The sequence below is a fragment of the Salarias fasciatus genome, chromosome 19, assembly GCF_902148845.1.
Source record: "Salarias fasciatus chromosome 19, fSalaFa1.1, whole genome shotgun sequence".
NCBI classification, from domain to species: domain Eukaryota; kingdom Metazoa; phylum Chordata; class Actinopteri; order Blenniiformes; family Blenniidae; genus Salarias; species Salarias fasciatus.
In genome coordinates, this window is record NC_043763.1 from 11408037 (window position 1) to 11423998 (window position 15962).

A 15962-nucleotide genomic window follows, 5' to 3' on the forward strand; every position below is an offset into this window, starting at 1 on the left:
AAATGTGCACTCGAGCAAAATCTCAAATTGTGCAAATTTATACAAATTTGCTAATTTGTACGAATTTCATAATTCCATTCATTTCAGAAATCAATAAATACAACACTTCTTGTTCAGTAGTGTTTTAGATTCACAATCTGATTGCTTTGATCTCTTTTTCAGGGAAGGTTTTCATAACCTACTCCTCAGACGTGTCGTCAGAGATGCTCTCCTTTGTGGACTTCCTGTCAAAGCAGGGGCTCCGACCGGCTGTGAGAAACAATCCTACTCCTCTGAAATGATTCACAGCATCGCCGTATATGTCCTTTTGATTATGCGAACCTTTTGTAGCTCTTTTATGAACAAATGTCTTGATCTTATATTGTTATCAACGCGACAGATTGACCTGTTTGACAACCCTGTCAGAAGCATGGACATCAACAAGTGGAACGACGGTTTCCTCAGAGACGTAAGTGAACGTCACCGCGATTAGAAATCCAACAGATCATCTCGCTGTCAAATATAATTTAGGGTTCAAAATGGTTTTTGAATAAAAGTTTTCTTCCAAAGCCATTTTTTGAGACGTGCGTTTCTCTGCAGCCATTAACCCTGATCGTCATCGCCATCAGTCCGAAGTATAAGGCAGACATTGAAGGATCGGTGGTGGACGGCCACGGTCTGCACAATAAGTATATTCACTCCATGGTAAGAAAGTATCACTGACAGTGTTTTCATCTTTTACTTAAAGGGCTGCATTATGCAATATACTTAAAGCAGGTATCTCAGGTTGAAAATATGATTTTGTTTAATTTTTTTCCAGATGCAGAATGAATTCATTCAGCAGGGCAGCATGAACTTCAGGTTCGTCCCGGTTCTGTTTCTCGGTGCGTCTCAGGTTGGTAAACCTTCTTTTTATATCAGCTCAACGTGTTTATTTCCTCTAAAATGCTCCCCTTGCTGATCAGTCCTCTTCACACACAGAAGCATGTTCCCAGCTGGCTTCAGAACACGCGAGTTTACCGCTGGCCGCAGGACACTGAGGACTTGCTGCTGCGGCTGCTGAGGGAGGAGCGATACGTTCCCCCGCCTGTACCTGTGGACCTCACGCTCATCATCAGACCTGTGACCACCAGCGTGCCATGAAAACACACACTTTTGCCTCAGATTCTGATTTTCTTACTTGATCTGTTTAAAAATAAAATGTTTGCGCACAGGATTTAATCAAGGTTTTGGAAAAATTGACTTTTTTTCATTTCCCAGTCGAGGTAATAACTCATCCCACCGACCCAGCTGTGTCTACTTTGCTGCTGCTTTTGGCCCCAGGGCCACGTGTTTGACACCTGTACACTTTCAGCTCATGTTGCATCAGTTAAATTGTTTGCAAGATAAATTGGACTGTTTGATGTAATTAGTTATTATTAAAGTCATATTTTAATTGCTATAACACCTGCAGAAAGGGTGCAATTTCCTGCTGTAGTGCAAAACTTTGCATAAAACCGGTTCCTGAAATAAAGAGATTAATAAACAATTGAGGAGGAGAAGGAGCAACAAAAAACTGACGCAAACTACCGACATAGAGAAAGTGATTGTGCCTTTCTGTGTGAAGGTTGCATGTTATCCCTGAGCATGTACAGGTTTTCTTAGGGTAATCCAGTTTTCTGATGGTGGTTGTGTGTGATGGACCTCCGCCCACAGTCAGCTCTAAATTGGACGGAGGAGCACCGGAGACGGATGGGTGGATTTGAATTAAGCAGAATTTAGCTCAACTTTTAGACTCACGACTCCACCCTCCACGGCCGTACTGCTGTCCACCTTCCTGCCCCCTTGCCTAGGAAAATAATATGCCATGCAGGGCGCAGCAGCACTGACACTGCAATCTGAAGCTGTTGCTCATTGTGAAGTGTCACCAGATGGCACTGTTTTGATGCACATATAGGGTATTCTTTATTTTTGATTATTTGTGAAGTCATTTTTTTTATTGTGGATACATGTTTGTTTGGTCGATACGAGACCATGAAAATCACGAGTAACAGAGAAACTAAACAGAATAGTCAGATGCAAAACCACTGTCCTCTTGCGAATGAAAATAATCTGTTATTTAGACAGATTTCCACTCTTTGGTATCTTCTTGGGAGTCTGATTTGTTGTGTCGTGGGCAGATTAATGAAGCAACCAGCAGGCTTTTTTCAATTTGTCCAACCGATCTCACACGCCCTCCTTCAACCGCCAAAAAAGGCCTGCCGCAGGCTGGAGCGGAGCTCCGGCTAATAATAACCAGGATAAAGTTACCGTGAAGCCTCCCTGCTCTCCGCCGTGACCTATACCCATGTGAGGCACCAATACCACGGTTGCCCCTCACCCTGCCCCAGCCCCGTGCTTAGCTTGGCTCTTTCTTCTCCTGCCTTGCCTTCCCTCGCCCCACCGTCCCCAGACCCCCCTCTCCAAAGCTGCCACACCGGCAGCTCCAAATTCCCCAACACCTGTAAGCTCATGATTTATTTTTATTATTTTTCATCAAGGTTTGGATGATTTTAACTCATTGTGGACATGTGCATGACATGAGCGAGGCCTTGACGACCCAGTGGAAATGGAATAATTCACTAAGTGGGATATTTTTTCTTTTTTATTAATGTAAAATTGACATTGATTGGATTTACTGACACCAATCGGTCCCGCATGAGGAGGCTTTGCCCGAACTGAAAGGATCCCACCTGAAACAGTCTCCACCTCGCCATGGCCGAAGGTAGGATTGTCACACCTGAACCTTTGATCGGCACCGATACGAATCGACTGTGACACAGCGTAAAAATCAGGATTTAAGATGCTGAACGCTGGATGTGTTAAAGGAAAGTTGCGTCCCCTTTGCAAAATGTGTTGAAAGTCGGTTGCTATAAATACAGGCTATCATGTAGCTGGTGTATTAGAGCTGGTCTCCTGTGACGGACGTGACTGCTGCGGCCAACACCTCCAGTTATTCAGGCACGTTGGACAATGAGCTCAGGTTAATGCTATGAATTTAAAAGTGCGAAATATTTGGAAAAAAATGCTTGGTTCCAGTGAGAAAGGCTTGATTCAAAACACTGCCTCTGTGTTTCTGGGAGGAAAGTGTCAAAGTGTCAAAAGTACAGGTGTAAAGGGTTTGAAATCTGATAATAAAACTAAAATAATGGACTACATTTCCCTCAAAATATTGAAACTGTCAATACACATCAACAACACGCTCATGTTATGTTATGTTATGGTTAACACTCGTGCATCTGTCTTGTTTATCATATCAGCATATTTGTCTCATTGGCAAGTTCACACAGGAAAAGACTCGGGTTTGAAGGTTTGACATGAAAACAACCGACAACAAACTGTGCCAACAGCAGGAAACTGTGGTTGAATCTGAAAGTGTCTAAGTGCTGTTGAATGTTGATCTCAATGCAACTTTCACCATTTGAAGTTATGACGGCTGCCTTGAGTTATTTGCTCTGACAAGAGTTATTTTACTACCAGGTCTGTTGTTTGCTGAGGCTGCAGGGCTTCAAAAACACACAGTTCATGCAAAGTGCCACATTGTTTTCCTTTGGACTCAGTTTAAATGTGTCTGTCCATCCTGAAGTACTGGGCCAAACGAAGGGAGTGTTTTCACTGTTTTGGCTGCTTTCTCAACCTGTCGTTTTGGAGGAAGTGAGTCATGAGACAGGCATGCTCAGAGTTCATTCACAGTGTGAAGGTGTCCCTCGCACCTTGGCACCAGGTTCATGTTGGAAAAATAACACGGCTCCAACTGCGTCACTGTACCACTTCGCGACAGGTGGAGTCTGTCTGCGAGTTTATTTTGATGATTTGACTGGAATGACAAAATAATCCGGTTTTTCCAGAGCAGACAAGATTATACAACAAGTGACAGATTAATTCAAATTGCTGAGGGACAATAAATGAAAAATGAAAACAATCTTACTGTCGTTCACATGAACATGATTAAAAACAGTGCTTGTACAAGAAAGAAATCTTTGAACACCTGTATGTATATCTTTAGATGAGAAATGTGTCAGGACAGTGACGCTATTTCCCACATTGACCTCTTTAACAGAGTATCACTGAGTTCCTGTTAATCATTCTGTTAACTTCAATCAAAGTGAATTTACAATCAAATTGACATCCATTTCACCTCTGTTTAGTATTTCAGAGACAATTCCTCAACAATAAGGAACGTTTTCCACCATTAGTACACCAAATTTACATATTTATGGTCCTTTCATGAAGGTTTCTTTCTCTCTACGATGACTTGAAATAAGCTTTATTTAAATGTTAAATGAAACTATAAAGATAACACAAGTAAAGTCATCAAAACTCTGTCTGGAGCAAAAACAATCTTTTAAATTAAAGAAGTATGTGGATTTCTTGAGCCTCTATTTTCTGATGAAACTATCACACTGCCCCCTGGTGGACAAAATCTGTAACTGACAGTTTCTGTCTGACCGCGGTGCGTTTCCTCAGTCATACAACAAAACCAGGTTATTTATTTGTACAAAGCTAATCTGGTTAATATATGTCTATAATCAGAGTCATACTTCCAGCCTGATCTTTGTATTTCTTTTTTAATCTATAGGGGCCAAACCGGCCTCTGTCCCCGCAGCCGGCGGGTCGGCTGGAGCAGCAGCAGCACAGACGGGCTTCATCAGGTCAAAATGTCTGGGCCTGCTCAGGAAGCTGAAGCTGTCTGTGGAGCTGCTCATCGCCCTGGCCGCTCTGCTCTCCTGGGTGGTTGTCGGTGTGGTGATGTTCGACTTCGTGGAATACAAGGCCGTCCCCGGTAGGCCGCTGACACTTTCAATGAGTTTATCTATCTCAGTTTTAACCAGCACGTGCAGGATTGTCACCATTTCTGCCTCCGTCCTCAGACGTGCAGCAGATTATCTCAGATCCCGTTGGAGCGGTGAACGACGCAGTGGAGGAAGTCTCCAGCCTACTCAACAAGTTTCAAGGTAAAGAAGAAGCTGTCTCCTGTGGTGTATCACTGAGAAGTTATTATTTCTAAGATGATTTATGTACGCAAGTGATGGCACGACAGCAGATCTTGACATAAATGCATGGATTTCATGCAGCATCGACAGTTCCTGAGATAAAATTTCAGTTTTTATACAGTAAACTTTAGAACTCCCAACTGATGAAGCTAAAATTTAGGCGGTCATTAGAGTTCTGTGAATCTGTACTCAAACTGAAATACAGGATGATAGCAATGCATTAGGGTCATAGGTCAACCTAACAGCAGCTCAAGATTCATAGCAAACACTGATTGAAATTCTCACTTCTCTGCAGAATGTGCTCCTGATTTAAGCGACCCGCAGTCTGCAGCCATTTATGCAGTCGAAGAAATAGCTGAAGCGAGAGACGGATTTGTTCGATATTTTTCAGATGAGGACGGTGCGACAAGCCGCCCACCGTTACAAACTCGTGCATACACATAAAGAAACACGTGTCCGGTGAATCCGTTATGTCTCTAATGGTCTCCCTCTGCACCACAGGCACCTTCTACCTCAGCTACGTTGACCCTGTGGTTATCGGCAGACGGGTTTTCCATTCAACAGACGACTTGATAAGCGGCACGGTGGGATCTGTCAGGGATGCGCTATGCGGCATTGTGGATACAATATTGGAAACAATACTGGATATAAGTAAAGGTATGTTTTCCATATTTCAGTGCTAATTTAAGTTTTTGAAAAGTGTAATTTTGTAACAAACACTGACCTTTGACTCCCCCTTTGACACGTGTGAATATAATAATTTCATTTTATCCTCTCACAAACTCCTTCGTCTTTTTTCAGGGAAAATTGACCTGAGCTACATTGACCCGGTTGTGATAGGCAGACATGTATTTAACGTTACTAACGGGTTCGTGTGTGGAGTGGTGGGCGGCATCCAGGATGTGCTCTGTTCCGTACTGGACACTGTAATCGATGTAGTGAAAGGTATTTACCCCCCCTCCTGCTTAACCTTTAACGCCTTAATATCTCATCAATAACCATTTGTCACGGCTGGCAGAGTCTGCTTTCCTTCACTCTGACTTTATTTCGGTTTTGTGTCTGACAGGAACGGTTGACATCAGCTTCATGGACCCGGTGGTGATCGGCAGAAACATCTTCAATGTTACAAACGACACAGTGGGTGGAATAGTGGGATACGTCCAGGATGTGCTCTGTGCCGTCGCAGACAGCGTACTCGACATAATTAAAGGTACCAGCAGCCATGTTGCTATTGTTTGTATGTTGTGTTTATTACGTTGGCTTTCAAAGTGTGGAGCAATCAAAGAGTTTCGGGGAGGGGCGCAGCAGCAGGGAAGGGGATCTGCATAAGATACATAGTTTTGGAGTTCATTTATTGTTATTGTAATGGTTATGAAATGAAGTAATGGGATAAGCTGGAGTATGAAGTCATAATAGACTTGCATTTCAATCCTCACACGCTTTGAAAACCTGTTTTCATCCACGTTGAATGCAAGTTTTGAAGAGAGAATGCAAAACTGATTTGTATTTTGTCATGACTTTGTCATTTCCTTGTGTCTGATACATAGACTGAAACTGAATATTTAAAAAAACAAATGGATGATATTTTTCAGGTGATTGCAACCTTGAATGTTTGTTTTTAAGTGACAGATCTCTAACTTGTCTTTAATGTTTCTAATATATCAGTGAAAAGTGTTGAACCTGTCGAATGTGTCGTTCTCCTTCAGGAACAACTGACATTAGCTTCATTGACCCTGTGGTTATTGGCAGAAATGCCTTCAGTGTTACTAATGACTTTGTGAGTGGAATATCTGGATACATCCAGGGTGTGCTCTGTGCAATTCTTGATGTGATACTGGACTTACTCCAAGGTACCGTATCAGCCTTGCAACGATTCCCCGCCGCCTCGGTCTTTCTCCCCATAAACTCACGAGCGGCTGCTTCCCTGTCTCGGCGGCTCAGGTGTCCAGCAGACGGTGGGATTCAGTCCCACGTCGGTCCTGAAGTCAACTGCAGAAATCGCCACAGATCAGATAAACATGATAGTGAACTACATCTCCACAACTCTGACTGGGGAAGAAGGTTTGTTTTTCTTTTAAAAGCATTTATTTTGATGAATTATTTCTTAAACCTGACTAATGTCTCTTGCTCATCTGTGTGTTTCTTGCGCAGGAATCTTGCCTGAAGTGTCCATTGACCCCATGAAGGTCGTTGAAGATGCCGTGTTGGAGTTCTCAGACAAGAAGGACGTGTTCCTGGCCTACATGTCGAGTATGATTGTTGGTGATCAAGGTGCGACTGCAAACCGTTTCTAAATATCATGAACGAAATTTACACCCGTATCTTCATGATTCTTTTTTCTTCTTGCTTCTTTTAGGCGAACCTGTTGCTACTCCCGTCGTAAACATCGTGACTGACAAAGGTTTTACTTTTAAAGTTTCATTTTGAGAGACGTACAAACATGTCGCATTTTAACAAAAGGGCGCTTACAGATGGAAGCTGATTTCTCTTTTCGCAGATCAATCAACTGGTGAGCCATCTGAAATTCACTTGGTGAGGAGGAAAGGTAAGAGATGGCAGTTCATCTTCTGTTGTTCATTACAGCAATGCTTCCTTTAGCTCAAAATACATGTTTTTTTCATGTCTTCTTTGAAACAGGTGAATTTCTTCCTCCAGCTGACAAAGGTAAGACTATGTTATCTATTAACCACACATGTACACAAATGTGTTGCCAGCAAGAACAGTGCATAGCCTTGTCCTTGTTTTTTTTTCCCTCTAACACTTTTTTTCTGTCTGAGTTTGCATGTTTGCACTCAGTTCTGTGTTTCCATGTTATGCTGTGCCGTTGTTAAATGTGGTTCGTCAGCCCTCAACTACTCTGAAAATACTCTGTGTATTTGGATCTATATGCAGTGTTGACATGATGGCATGGACGAATATGCATCAATAACCACTGTACATCCTGTTTATAATAAATGTATTTTGCAAACACATGGCTATGGATTCTCTGACTGCATTTCTCCATTTTGAATTCTCTCACGGTTTGTTGCAACATTTAAATGGACTGTGAATTAATACCGTTTGACCCATTCATCGTTGTGTTCTTGAAAATATTCTGTATAATATTGTGCACGATGACTTACAGTGAGCAAGCCTCGTCTCTTTGTTACATAATTTGCACTAAAATTGTTAATTAGGAATGAAATTGAGAGAAACATGTCAAAATATGATTTAACGAACAGGTACACTGCTTCAAATACACTTCATTTCCTCTCCGTTGGTTTGTGTTGCATTCTTCTGTTGCCCTTTCCTGCATCTTCCTTTCAAAAGATTGACTGACATCTGTAATTCAAGTCTTTCCGAAACTGTTCTATGTGTACTGTATCTTATCTTTTGTTTGTCTGAACTGAATCTGTATTATTTTTATGTGGAATATTTAATTTTATGTGTGCACGTTGTCGTAAAAGTCTAGACCACATCAAGAGTTGGTAATTATGTTATTATTAAGCCATAGGGCTTTTTTTCTGGTTTGAACTCTTTCAAGATTTGATAACTGTAAACAAAAAGCGTAATAATTCCAGCACAGTCATGTGAACTAGTTGTTCTTTCCTATAAACACGTTACCATCAACATGTGGTTTAAACTTTACAGCGTTATGGTCCCCATCATTGCTGCCATTTCACCCCATTTATTTTCCTCTGTACGTCGAAAACCATCTGTAGCTGTATGCCTTTATAAAACACCACAGCTTGTGGCGTTCAGATGAAAGCGGTGACTGGTACAACATGGTACAGTTGCAGAGATCACACAGGCTGCTAGAGACGAAGCCGCTGCTGCTGCAGAGATAAGCGAAGACTCACAGGAGGAGCAGGTGGAGGCCGAAATCCCCACCGAAGCTGCCAGTGAAGCAGACACCACAGAGGCAGAGGAAGACCATGGTATTGATGTTTCCTTCTTTAACAGTCACATTCTTTAGGTTGAGGATCGATAACGGCCACTAAATCTGTTGCTGTCACGTCACTAGTGAAACATGTCGACCTTGAAGAGCCACCGCTGGAGCAAGACGCTGATGAAGACGAAGAAGACACTGAGACAAAAGATGTGCAACAACTGGAAATGGAAAAAGAGGAGGAAGGCGAAGATGAAGAACAACAAGATAAAGCCGCTGAGACTGAAGTTTTGGTAGATGAAGAGGAGGAAGAGGAGGAGAGGGAGGAAGGGATGCGTCCAGCAGATGATGGAGAGGAGGAGAGTCCTGAAACATTAGATGTTTTGGCAGAAGGGGAGGAGGAGACCAACATGGAAGAAGTTTTGGAAGAAGAGAAGGAGGAGGAGGAGGAGGAGGAGGAGGAAAAGACCACAACTGAAGATGTTTCAGAAGAAAGAGAGGAGAAGGAGGAGGAGGAGGAGGAGGAGACCACAACTGAAGATGCTTCAGCAGAAACAGAGGAGGAGGAGGAGGAGGAGGGAGAGGAGACCAGAACTGAAGATGTTTCAACAGAGAGAGAGGAGGAAAAAGATGAAGAAGAGATAACCAAAACTGAAGACATTTTGGAAGAGGAGGAGGAGGAGGAGGAGGAGGAGGAGATTACAACTGAAGATGCTTTGGTAGACAAAGAAGAGGAGGAAACCAAAAGTGAAGACATTTTGGTGGAGGAAGAGGAGGGAGACGAGGAGAAACAAGACAAAACTGAAGATGTCTCGGGAGAAGAGCAAGAAGATGACAAAGCTCCAACTGTTGATGCTTCTGTAGAGGAGGAAGAGAAGGAGGAGGACAAGCAGACCACAACCGATGACCTTTTGGTAGATGATGATGATGTGGAGGAGGAGGAGGAGGAGGAGGAGGAGGAGGAGGAGGCGGAGGAGGAGGAGGAGGAGGAGGAGGAGGCGGAGGAAGGGGAGGAGACAAAAATTGAAGATTCCTTGGGAGAAAAAAAGGAGGAGGAAACCAAACGTGGAGATGCTTTGGTGGAGGAAGAGGAGCTTTTGGTAGACGATGACGTGAAGGAGGAGGAGGAGGAGGAGGAGGAGGAAGATGTCAAAATTGTTTTCAAAATATTGGAGGACACCTCAATGAGGGAAGATGAAGTAGAAGATGAAAAAGGGGAAAAGATCAAAATAGGAGACAATCTCGTTGAAGATCTAGAGGAGGAGGAGGAGGAGGAGGAAGAACCAATAGCTAAAGATGTGGCAGAAGAAGATGAAGGGAACACTATAGATCTTACGACAGATCTTTATGTTGATGAAGAACTACTTCAAATAATTGACAGTGAAGATTATCCAGATCTAATGATAGAAGACAGTTTACTCAAAGAGCGCGATGAAGACAAAGAGCCTTCAGTTCCAACACTTGACACTGAAATTCTCTCGTCTGAAACGCTTGATAACGACACTGCTGCACTTCACTCCGATGACGAGGAAGACAAAACACCTCTGCCACCTGTTTATGATGAAGATGAATTCTCCGACATTGTCGACGATCACGATGAAAATAACAACAACAGTGAGAGTAGAAAGGCCGAGCCCAAACGAAAGAGGAAGACTCACGTGTCTTTAAAGAGGCTCAGATCGAGAGATTCTCACGAAGAAGACCGACTCAACAAATATGAGCAAGGTACCAAACTCTTCCCGTCTTCATCACATGTTCCTCATGGTGTTTTCCATCAGCAGTTAAGTTGATAGACGGTAAATGTGTGGCTTTGTGGTGTGAGTTCATCTACTTTTTCCATATTTCATGTTTTCATTGAATGTTCAAGGCCTCACAAATGTCTGTTTCAAAATCATCTAATTTTCTCACATTTATTGTTCATTTCTTTGAGTTAGCAACATGCTGGAGAATTTGTCTCAAAGAGCATTACAGACTAAAGTAGAACAACTGGTATTCACGATAAAAACAGATCAAAAATTTGTTTGCTGCTCCAAACACCCCTCCAGTCTGTGGGCATCACATTTCACTATCTCAGCAAAAACTGGAAAATGAGAAGCATAAATAGCTCCAGATTTGCATAAATCCTTTAATTAAAATCCACATATGTATTTGATTAGGTTTATATTCACAACTTTTGTTTTTGATTGATTTGGGCTATTTGTATTTGGCGTTTCAGGATGAGTTAAATTCACTTTGCACACAAAATGTTATTTCTTCTGGCCAAAAGAACTAATTAATAAGAGTTTGATTAATCACACTTTGGATGTGTTTTTTGAGGAAACAACTTTAAGAAATGGACATGAATATAAAGACGTGAATTCAATACTGAGATTGAGCCATGTTTGGTTAACTGGCAGAGGCCCGAACAGCTGCACTGGATCACCTCCATTTTACTACAGTACAGCATTTAATAAAAGCCAGCGCCTCTGATAGAGTTTCTTTCCCCCTGTTTGATAAAGTGAGCCTCCTTCAAAATGTCCTCAAGTTACGGTAAAAAAAAAAATTAAGAGAGCAGCTTGGTGGAGCTAAGAGGCTGAAAAAAAACAGAAATAGACTCCTGGATAAAGATCGTGAATACTGATTGCTTTGATGACATAATAACATAGTGTGTGTGGTGTGTTTTTAATTATATTGTTTTTTTTTAGTAGTGCTTATAGTGCTTTTGCAAGCATGACTGCTCATTGTTAGGCCATTTTTTTCAGTTTGTCAGTACTGTCAATTTACAATCAATAGACACGGGACATGATGGAAAATTGTCCTTTGTGCCAATAGATGGTATTCACATGAGGTTTACCTTGATGTTTCTTTCAGCTGTTGTAAAGGACAGTTTCAGGTCTTCAAAGTAGGCTTTGAGAAAGATGACATGAAGGTCTACTTTGTCCTTCTTTGTCGCTTGGATTTGATGCCAGATAATACTGGTATGCTCCAAGTAACTGGAAAACCCAGGAATCCCAGCCTTCCGTACAGTTGTGTTGACATTCCTGTTCTCCAACTATGTGGACAACCTCTGTGTAATCACACTGAAAAAGGTTTTTCTCTCAGCACTGAGAAGGCAAACTGATCGGAATTGATTGATGTCTGTCACATCCTTCTCCTTGGGAATTAACACTCCTCTTCACCTATATGTAAAGTAAGGTCCCTGTTGAGTTACTCACATTCTAGTACTAAGTTACATAGTTGCACACAATCAACTGTAGTACTGAGAGAGGGAACAGGAAGATTTTCAATAGTGGAAGCTAAAAATTCCAACAGTAAAGGTAATGTTTTTACTGACTTGAACTTCCTCACTTATTTTAACTCAAATACCGGATTTTTCGGGCCATAAGGCACACCGAATTATAGGGCGCAATACCAATGAAAGTGTCAATAATGGCCCGTTGTTCATAGACAAGGTGCACCGGGTAATAGTAAAGTAACGTCCAGCTTTCTGGTTGAAAGGAAGACGAGTTGGATGTCTTAATGCTGGTTTATTAAACTTCAGAACTTACTGTGGCCCTAACAATACCAACTGCTGAGAGGCAGCTCTCTCTCCGCTTCACCTTCTAACCGGTACATGCCACACCGTGAGGCTCCTCACTATGGTAGCTACGTGGTTCATACGTAAAACTCACTGGATTATAAGGTAGACTGTCGATTTTAGAGAAAATCAAAGGATTTTAACTGCGCCTTAGCCCGAAAAATACGGTAATCATGTTATAGCTACATACTGTCTTCACTGCTTTAATATATTATGATAAACACAAGAGTTTAATTCATACCCTGGGTCGTGATGCTTATAAATATGTATTGTTGCTTATCTCGAAGCTGCAGAACTCGAAAGTGAGAAGAAAATTGAGGCTAAACCCAAACTTCAAGACACTGTAGTTACAAAACCCAAAGAATCAAAGCCAAAGAAAGAAGCCAAGTCCCTGGAGAAGAAAGAAAAACAACTGAAAGGTAAAATACACACCATGTGTTGAATATACTATACTTGCAAGTTGCTTTTGACTATAAATGTTTTGCTAAACAAATGAAAATGATCAATCTTTCTGTCTAAACATGCTTCTACATTTATGATGTCCTGCTCTAATCTTAGAAGAAAAGCCTCTCAAAGAAAAGAAACTTCTTAAAGAGGAGAAAGAGGTCAAGAAACCCAAAGCAGAGAGAGAAGTGAAGAAAACAGAAAAGGAAAAGGCAAAAGAAAAGAAAATAGCCAAAGAAGAGGCAGAAGGCAAGCGACCGCCCAAAGAAAAAGCTGATGCCAAAAAACCAACCCAAGTGAAGAAAACAGTCAAGAAACCTCCAAAAGAAAAGGTAGAGATCAAGAAACTTCTTAGAGATGAGAAAGAAAAACAGAAAGAGTCTAAAGAAGTTAAAGACCGAAAGAAACCAGCCAAACTGGAGAAAGAAGAGAAGAAACTACCTAAAGAAAAGGCAGAAGTCAAGAAACCAATCAAAGAAAAGAAAGAAGTCAAACTACCTCCTAAAAAAGAGGTAGATGTCAAGAAACTTCTCAAAGATGATCAACAAATACAGAAACAGCCTAAAGAAGCAGAAGACATTAAGAAACCAAGTAAACTGGAGAAAGAAGAGAAGAAACTACCTAAAGAAAAGGCAGAAGTCAAGAAACCAATCAAGGAAGAGAAAGAAGTCAAACAACCTCCTAAAAAAGAGGTAGATGTCAAGAAGCTTCTCAAAGATGACCAAGAAATAAAGAAAGAGCCTAAAGAAGCGCAAGACATTAAGAAACCAGCCAAACTGGAGAAAGAAGAGAAGAAACTACCCAAAGAAAAGGCAGATGTCAAGAAACCAATCAAAGAAAAGAAAGAAGTCAAACAACCTCCTAAAAAAGAGGTAGATGTCAAGAAGCTTCTCAAAGATGATCAAGAAATAAAGAAAGAGCCTAAAGAAGTGCAAGACATCAAGAAACCAGCCAAACTGGAGAAAAAAGAGAAGAAACTACCCAAAGAAAAGACAGATGTCAAGAGACCAATTAAAGAAAAGAAAGAAGTCAAACAACCTCCTAAAAAAGAGGTAGAAGTCAAGAAACTTCTCAAGGATGAGCAAAAAATAGACAAACCAAGTGAAGTAAAGAAAGAAGTTAAGCAACCCAAAGAAGTGAAAAAAGTCAAAGAATCCCTCAAGGTAAAGGCAAAGGTCAAGAGGCCAACTAAAGAAGAGGCTGAAGACAAGACACCAGCCAAGGAGGAGAAAGAAATAACAAAATATGCGAAAGAAGAAGTGAAGAAACTTCTTAAAGAAGAGAAATTAGTCAAAGCACTAATCAAAGAAGTGAAAGAAGTCAAGAAACCTGCAAAAGAAAAGAAAGAGGTCACAAAGCCTCCTAAAGAGAAAATAGGAGTCAAGAAACCTCAAGAAAAAAGAGACGTTGATACACAGAAGAAACAACAGGCAAAAGTCAAGAAATCTCTTAAAGCAGAGAAAGAAATCAAACCACGTACAGAAGAAGTGAAGACACCACCTAAAGAGAAGTTAGCTATCGAAAAACATGTAAATAAGACAAGAAAACCATCTAAAGAGACAGAACTAGAGAAACCCCATAAAAAAGACAAAGATATAACACCGCCCAAAGAAAAGGCAGAGGTCCAGAAAAATATTACAGGAGCAATCAAGACAGCTCCGAAAGAAAAGCTGGATGTCAAAAAGCTTCTCAAAGATAAGCAAGTCATCACAAAATCACTGAAAATACATGAACTGGTTAAAAAACCTGTCAAAGAGAAAGAAGAAGTCAAGAAACCAACAGAAGATGAAAAAGAGGTCAAAGAACCACCAAAAGAAAAGAAAGAAGCCAAAACACCTGACAAAAAGGAGCAACAAATAAAGAAATCACTTAAAAAAGAGACTAAAGAAGCCAAAAAGACTCCCACAGAAGAAAAAGTTGTCAAGAAGCCGCCTCAGAAAAAGCAAGAAACCCTTGCAGAGATAGAGATGAAACATGAAGCAATGAAAGATGAAAAGCCTTCCAAAGAAAAGACAGAGGCAATTTTCAAACAACGAAAGACAACAAAGGCATCTAAAGAACAAGAAGTAGGCAAGACAACTTCAAAAGAACCGAAGAAGGTCAATGTGACAGGTACGCCAACGGTTTTTGGTAATCGCCAAAGAAAAAAGATGTCCTCATAAAACTGCTCGACAAAAAAAGAAAGCCACCCAGTGGCTGCTGACGACACCAAAGAAAGAACACAAATAAATAGAATGCTAAATTTACGGAATGATACAAAATATGATGAAGGGCTCATGGTACAAAACAGAAATGGCAGAAAATCACCTGAAGAAGATAATGACTTTGATTTGACATTAAAAAAAACTCAGACAGCACTATGGATTTGCTCTAAAAATAAATAATACATTAAAATAGGATAAACAAATGAATAAAAATACAGAAAAAATTGTGAAAAAATATTTTAAAAATAAAATAACAAATCTAATGTGAAATGTACCAATCTCACTGGATATTTTTTTTGATCGCACCAATATAGTATCCTAGGGCTCTGCACAGGAGTTCTGCCCTGTCTCCAGACACTCGACGGAGGGCCATACTGTGTGAGCCTTACAGGCTGAACAGAATGTAAAACCAACAGCACCCTTAGCAAAAGGACAACGTTCGGTCTTAGAGTGACACCCCCCACATTCGGATGCCACCTCAGGCATGATAGGCTGAAAGACAAAGCGTGTACCTCACCCACGCCTTTCGCCGAGGTAATAGCCACTGCAGCTCTACCGTTGCCAAGGGCTCATGGGGAGACTGACACAAGCCCCAAGTGCAGGTCCCATGCTGGAGCTCATGGGGCTCTCAGGGGGTGAAGCCTCAGAGTTGGGCTGGTATTGCCGCCACATACACCTTAAGGGTAGATGGAGACTAAGCCCTGTCCACAAGAGACTGAAAGAATACAAGGCCGTGGGGACCAGGAAAAGGAAGGGGTCCTCCCTGCGGATTTTGCACCACTCAGCAACTTTCACCTGTTATTGTACTGCAGCCGAGTGGACGGTGCTCAGACATTCAGAATGGTCTGCCTGACAGGCCCCGTGCAGCTGCTGAACAGCAATCCTGGCCTCTCAGTCGC

General features: G+C 41.4%; 1 protein-coding gene across 27 annotated transcripts in view; it reads left to right on the forward strand.

Moving 5' to 3' along the window:
- The first annotated feature begins 2309 nt into the window (after positions 1-2309).
- Positions 2310-15962, forward strand: part of LOC115406290 (titin-like) — a 40172-nt gene continuing 26519 nt past the window's right edge. For all 27 annotated transcript variants that reach the window (XM_030116191.1, XM_030116198.1, XM_030116204.1 and 24 more), the window contains exons 1-15: positions 2310-2722; positions 4577-4780; positions 4869-4952; positions 5287-5391; positions 5493-5648; positions 5793-5936; positions 6058-6201; positions 6698-6841; positions 6933-7052; positions 7143-7262; positions 7348-7392; positions 7489-7536; positions 7629-7655; positions 12703-12834; positions 12974-14971. In XM_030116191.1, the coding sequence (XP_029972051.1) occupies positions 2713-2722; positions 4577-4780; positions 4869-4952; positions 5287-5391; positions 5493-5648; positions 5793-5936; positions 6058-6201; positions 6698-6841; positions 6933-7052; positions 7143-7262; positions 7348-7392; positions 7489-7536; positions 7629-7655; positions 12703-12834; positions 12974-14971 (3481 nt within the window). In that variant the 5' untranslated portion in view covers positions 2310-2712. The remainder of the gene's footprint in view (positions 2723-4576; positions 4781-4868; positions 4953-5286; positions 5392-5492; positions 5649-5792; positions 5937-6057; positions 6202-6697; positions 6842-6932; positions 7053-7142; positions 7263-7347; positions 7393-7488; positions 7537-7628; positions 7656-12702; positions 12835-12973; positions 14972-15962) is intronic.